At 37.1% G+C, this 6,363-nt stretch overlaps 1 protein-coding gene across 1 annotated transcript; it reads right to left on the minus strand.

Annotated features, from left to right (window-relative positions):
* Window positions 1-400: 400 nt before the first annotated feature.
* LOC122215246 (high mobility group protein B2-like) lies at window positions 401-2,672 on the minus strand. The gene is made up of 3 exons (XM_042930328.1): window positions 2,553-2,672; window positions 1,891-1,962; window positions 401-1,284 (listed from the first exon to the last, which is right to left on the minus strand). The coding sequence occupies exons 1-3, from the start codon at window positions 2,670-2,672 to the stop codon at window positions 520-522; spliced, it is 957 nt and encodes a 318-aa protein (XP_042786262.1). The 3' UTR covers window positions 401-519.
* Window positions 2,673-6,363: the final 3,691 nt, after the last annotated feature.

Genomic DNA, 6,363 nt, shown 5'->3' on the forward strand with positions numbered 1-6,363 from the left:
TATAGTTCTGGAGGGCAGAACTCCAAAATCAGTTTTACTAGACTGAGGTCTAGGTGTCAGCAGGGTTAACTGCTTCTGGTGGCTCTGAGAAGAGGATTTGTTTCCTTGCCTTTTTCAGTTTCTTTCTTTTTTTAATATACATAATTTTATTACAATTTTTTTAAAAAAAACAAAACGCAAAATTCTAAAAAACCCAAATTTACTATTGATACTAATTCCTACAAGTTTGCTGTGCTACAGTACACAAGTCAAGAAATTAAGAAAACCATTAAATATTTAGAAACATTCAACATCAGAAGCTTTAAAATCTAACTGTATGTAGTAGCCCCTCGAAAAGCTACAACCTGCATTCTTAAAAAAGTATTTTCTCTACAAAGAATCTTATCTATGCAAAATACAAAAATCTGTACAGTTTTTATACTGAAGCTAATATTGAGCTGCACTTGAATTCACATTCTTAGCAAAACAATTGCCTGAGCACACACGCACACTCCACACATATCATTACAGGATAGCCATTTATGCTTCATCTTCCTCCTCTTCCTCATCATCTTCATCTTCCTCCTCCTCCTCCTCTTCCTCCTCTTCCTCCTCATCCTCTGGTTCATTCTTCTTCTTTGAACCTGTAGGCCTACTAGGGCCCTTCTTTCCTGCTTCACTTTTGCCCTTGGCGCGATATGCAGCAATATCCTTTCCATACTTCTCTTTTAGCTTAGCCGCCTTCTGTTCATATGGTTGTTTATCTTTGGCTGACTGTTCAGACCACATTTCACCCAATTTTTTTGCAGCATCCCCAATGGATAAACCAGGGTGTTCACTTTTGGTCTTTGAGCGATGTTCAGAACAAAACAGGAAGAATGCAGATGGAGGCCTTTTAGGAGCATTGGGGTCTTTCTTCTTTCCTTTCTTGTCTCCTTTGGGAGGAACATAATTTTTCATCTCCCTGTCATAGCGAGCTTTGTCACTTTTTGCCATATCTTCAAATTTCGACTTTTCCTTCGCAGACATGGTCTTCCATCTCTCGGAACATTTCTTGGAGAATTCAGCGAAATTGACCGAAGAGTCTGGGTGTTTCTTCTTGTGCTCTTCCCGGCAGGTCTGCACGAAGAAGGCGTACGAGGACATCTTGCCCCGTGGCTTGTTGGGGTCTCCTTTACCATGGTGACAGACGGTGTCTACCTGGAGGTAGCTTTTCCTCAGAGTCCCGCGGAGGGGCCGGATCCAACAGAGACGCTTCCTTCCCAGGGCTCCGGCGTGAACTGGTTTATCTGCCTTTTTCAGTTTCTAGTGGATACCTGTACTTCTCTGTTTGTGGCCTCTTCTTCCATCTTCTAAGCACATTGCCTTCTCCTCTGACTGACTGCTCCTGCATCTCTCTTACTTGTGAGGTCATTTAAGGGCCTATCTGTATAACCTAGGGTGTCTCCGCATTTTAAGATCCTTAACTCAATCATGTCTGCAAAGTCCATTCACCACTGAAGATAACATTCACAGGTTCTGGACATTAAGATGTGGACACTTCTGGAGACCTTATTCAGCCTACAGCCTACCACACTATTCATCTTCCACATTTTGGTTTCTATGTCTTTCCCCCAGAGAGGATGACTTGACCCTCCAATCTCCAGTCTCCAATGTGCTCCCTCACATTGTCTCATTCAGCAAACCCTCTCTTTTTATTTCACCTCAATTACTTTTCAGTTTAACACCTGCTCTTTCACCAGGCTTTAAGCCAAAAAGGTCAGAGAACACGTCTATTTTATCATTGTTGAGTAAATAACCTAGTGATGTGGGGGTGCGTTTTCACTTTTGCCACCAAAGGGCACAACTTGGTTTCCTTAAGCAACTTGAATTTATGATAACGACATTTGAAGTAACATTTTCCTTTTTTACCTTGTTCGATTTTTCCAGCGTACTTTCTTTTACAATAGGCTGAGGGAAAGCATTTTTAGGAAAATTTTCTTTCTGGCAAGAAAAACAAAACAAAACAAAATAAAATACCCCAAATTAAAAGCCCTGTAAGCATGTAAGTTAGTTATCAAGTGTTTTCACATGTAGTGCACTCTGCCCTCTTCTCAAAGAAATAGAAACTATAATATCTGTACAACAACAATCCTTACCAATTATGGGTTTTTTTTTGCATTTGCATTTTTATGGAAGTATATTTAACATACAATAAAATGTGTAAGTATTTACCATTCACATTTTAATTAACAACTGAATGCTTCAAAGCTAACTCTTTGGCAGGTCTATAAAAACAAAATAAATGACCTTCAATTTTTAATTACTTTTTTATGGCCTTAAGCACTATACCTGTTTGTGGTAAAAACTATGGAATAGAAAGAACCCAGATAGGAAAATAAAAATCATGAATAATATCACTACCCAGCAATCATTAGTCTTTATCCTGAGTGGCCAGGTGTCATTTTTGGTCCCTTCTATGAGCTCTCTTCACTTTTCTCAGATAGGTCTATCCAGTCCATCTATAAATACTGTTTATATGTCAGTGACCCCCAAAACCTATTATCTCCTCTTTTACCTCCTCTTTTACCTACAGAGGACTTGGCATCTCTGCTTGAATGTCCAATGGATATCCCAAATATAACATTTGCTGAAATAGAACCTTTGACTTTTGCTCCTTCTCGTTGTCCTTCCCGGTCACATCGGTATTTCATTCCAAAAATTTAGGATGTGACTTTGAAAAGTGACACCAAAAAAATCACAAAAATAACTTAAATTAGTGCAGAATTCTTATTGAACTAGTTAGAACTTGATTTTTAAAAATTTTTTAGGTTATTTATTTATTGTGAGAGACAGAGAGTGAGTGGGGGAGAGGCAGAGAGAGAGAGGGAGAGAGAATTCCAAGCAGGCTCCACACTGTCAGCACAGAGCCCAATGCGGGGCTCAAACTCTCAAACCGCAAATTCATGACCTGAACCAAAACCAGGAGTTGGATGCTTAACTGACTAGCCACACAGGTGCCCCAAACTATTCAGAATTTAACACCCAGGAAAACAACCAAATATTCTATAAGCAAGAAGTTAGTGTTTGGTAAAGCTCAGATGGTAGAGGGAAAGATGACTTTGAAGTGATTGATGGTGGATAAGTCAAGTAACTAAACATTTGAGAGAGGTGTAGTTTCTCTAGCTCTCTGTCTCTCTCTCTTTCTTTGTCTCCCACTCTCTTCCAAGTTTAAATTCTCCAAAACTGTGAATCTGAATGATTCTACCAGTTGTTACTCAATATAGGACATCTAATCAAATAGAATATTCACACCAACCTTTATAGCGACAGGCCAGCCTAGATCTTTGGTCTTTGGGTCAAGTATCTCTGATCAGTTAGTTGTAGCTGGGGCTGGGCTAACTTTATGGGTATGTGACCTGTGCAGTCACATGTGGTCATGCTTAGAAAGGTTCCATGCTTGGTTTAATGCTCTGTTTTCGCTATCTAGAAATTCTTAATAATTTTTGAACAAGGGACTGTTCCATTTTTATTTTGCACTAAGTGCCACAAATTATGTTGTCAGTCATATTTTACTGAGAATGATCAACAGAGCATTAAGGATCATTTCAGAGAGAGGCTGTGGTGTGCAGGGCTTTGCAGACTTCTAGAAAAGCATAGTGTAACTTGAATATACCTTGCTTGGATTCCCAGAACTCTAGTGCAAAAGTAGAAACAATAAATTAAAAATTACTAAATCGTCCATGAAATTTATAATCACTCTGCTAGCAAAAATAACTAGCAATACAGTTAAAAGACCAGTGAAAACCGTAGTAGCATATGTTCTTTCTATGGTCATCCTGGAATATTTTTAAAATGTGAAACTTACTAACCCATCTAGAAAAAATGGTCAAATGATATAAATGATTAATTTACATAATCATTTCCTTTATTTACATAAAGGAAATTAAAAGGTAGGTAAACACATGAAAACACATTTAGCCTAGTGAGTCATCTAGAGAAGTCTAAATTATATTTTTTTATAAAATTGATAGTGTTTAAAAATAATAGTGTGGTCATCAACAGAAGGAAGAGGACTCTCTTATCTACTAGGGAAAAGGTTAATTGATGGAATCAATTCGGTAATAACTATTTTCTTAAAGCATACATATTCCAGCAGTGCTACTTCTGGATATTTGTCTTTAGAAAATAATTACTTTTGTATGCATGACATAACTATAAAGCTATTTTGAAACATTTTTTTATATTTGTGAAAAGTTGATCTTACATGTATAGAATAATATAAGTAATATATTTTACATAATATATTTGCATATATATATTCATATATATATATGCATATATATATATACACACACACCATACACACAGTATGTAGAAGAATATATATTAGAATTTAAATAGTGGTTGGTGAGATTATGAGTGACTTTAACATTTGCATTTAAAAATTAGAAGGAGATATTATATGAGCAATAATAAAAGTTATTTCCAGAAAATGTATGCAGTGACAGGGTAAGTCAAGGAACAGTTTTATCAAGGAAAAGGAAGCAGTTTCCTTGAAGGCCTAGTTCCAAGTTTTCTCAAGTGATTTACCTCCAGGAATAAGTTCCATCCACTCCAGCATTCCTGGTCCTCAAAGACCTTCAGATTCCTTCAGTGCATGGAAGAAAACCACAAATTGTACCAAAAGTCTTAAAAATGTTGTGATCAATAATTCAGTAATTTTACATCAGGGCTTTCTCTAAGCCAATGATTTAAAAATGCACAGAATGATTCACATGTAAGAAGGTTTATCATTCCATGAATTATGATGAAAAGTGGGAAATTTCCTGGAAGCGTAGCAAGAGCATATTGCTAGATAAATTATGGCACATTCAATGCAATTATTTAATATCCCGTATCGAAAGAGTGTTTTAGAATACATACATGAACATGTTAGCCTTTATGAAAATGAAGGAAACCTGATTTAACATGGAGTTGGGCAGGCCTGAAGGGGCGTTCTCACGTAGAACCACTCCTTGCAGCCTGCATCACCAGCAGGAAGAAGGAAAATAAGAATTATTTCGACAAGAGTGGGCACTTTTCACATAAGAATCTTATCTCCTGCCTTTAATGAAAGAAAGCTCCCCTCCCTGACCCGGCAACAATGCACTAACCACCATTTACAGCCAATGAGAAACCATTACAACTCAAACTCTTCCCCAGCAAACTTTTGTTGAAAATAACCCTCCCCAATTTCCTTAAAGCCTAAAATAAATAAATAAATAAATAAATAAATAAATAAATAAATAAATAAATAAATAAAATATATTAAAAAAGATCTTTCCATTTGTCTCTTTGGACCTGCCTATGGTTCATTGTAGCTTGCTTGTCCCAACTTGCAATTCCTCTGCTATTCCTGAATAAACTCATTTTTACTTAAATAAAATTGCTCTTTTCTCTGTTTCAAGTTAACACCTTCATGCATTTATTTTACAAAAAAATAAGCCTGTTAAGAATATCTTGGTAGGTTCTTCTGGTAGGCAGAATATTGGCCTTCTAAAGATGTCCACATCCTAATCCCTAGAACCTGTGAATATGTTACTTTACATGGCATAAGTACTTTGCAGATGTGATTAAGGTTAAGGATTGAAATGGGGAGACTATCCTGGGTTATTTGGGTGGCTAATGAAATCATAAGGGTCCTTTATAATGGAACAACTTTCCCCACTATATTTATGGAGATATGTTGTTGGCCTTGAAGATGTGTGCTTCACACATGGCCTTGTGGTTCACACATGGTTCATGGCCTTGGCCATAAACCAAGGGAATGTGGGTGGCTTCTAGAATCTGGAAAAAACAAGGAAATGTATTTTCCTCTAGAGTTTCTACAGGGGTCCACAAACCTACTAAACTTTGGTTTAAGCTTGTGTTGGGACTTCTGACGTACAGACCTGTGAGATAAATTAATGTTGTTTCAAACTAATATGTTTTACGGTAATTTGTCACAGCAGTATAGAAAACTAATACAGTTCCTCTATCAGAGAGAGAGAGAGAGAAAGACAGAAAGACATTATGTTTAGATTGGAAAAATAGTTCCTGAGTTTGGAGAAAACATGAGGCTGTGAGAACAGAGAGGGCATAGGTCTGAGAGAAAAAGATGGCAAAGTCCTGAGGGATAAGGGTAGCACCATGAGTCTAGACATAAAGGATCAGGAATGGGTGTGAAGAAGAATATGGAAACAGTGGAAGGCTACAGACTTGAAGGGACCATGCAGAGACAAACAAGGAATGTCATAAGGTGATGCTAATTTTTTATTGATTGCTTCTTTCCTCCAACACCTTGATACTCCATAAACCCAGGAACTCACCTAATCCTAGAGAAGGAACAAAGTGAGGGGCTCTGAAAAGATTGGGGATAAAGAT

This window comes from Panthera leo, chromosome A3, assembly GCF_018350215.1.
Source record: "Panthera leo isolate Ple1 chromosome A3, P.leo_Ple1_pat1.1, whole genome shotgun sequence".
In the NCBI taxonomy this organism is placed as follows: domain Eukaryota; kingdom Metazoa; phylum Chordata; class Mammalia; order Carnivora; family Felidae; genus Panthera; species Panthera leo.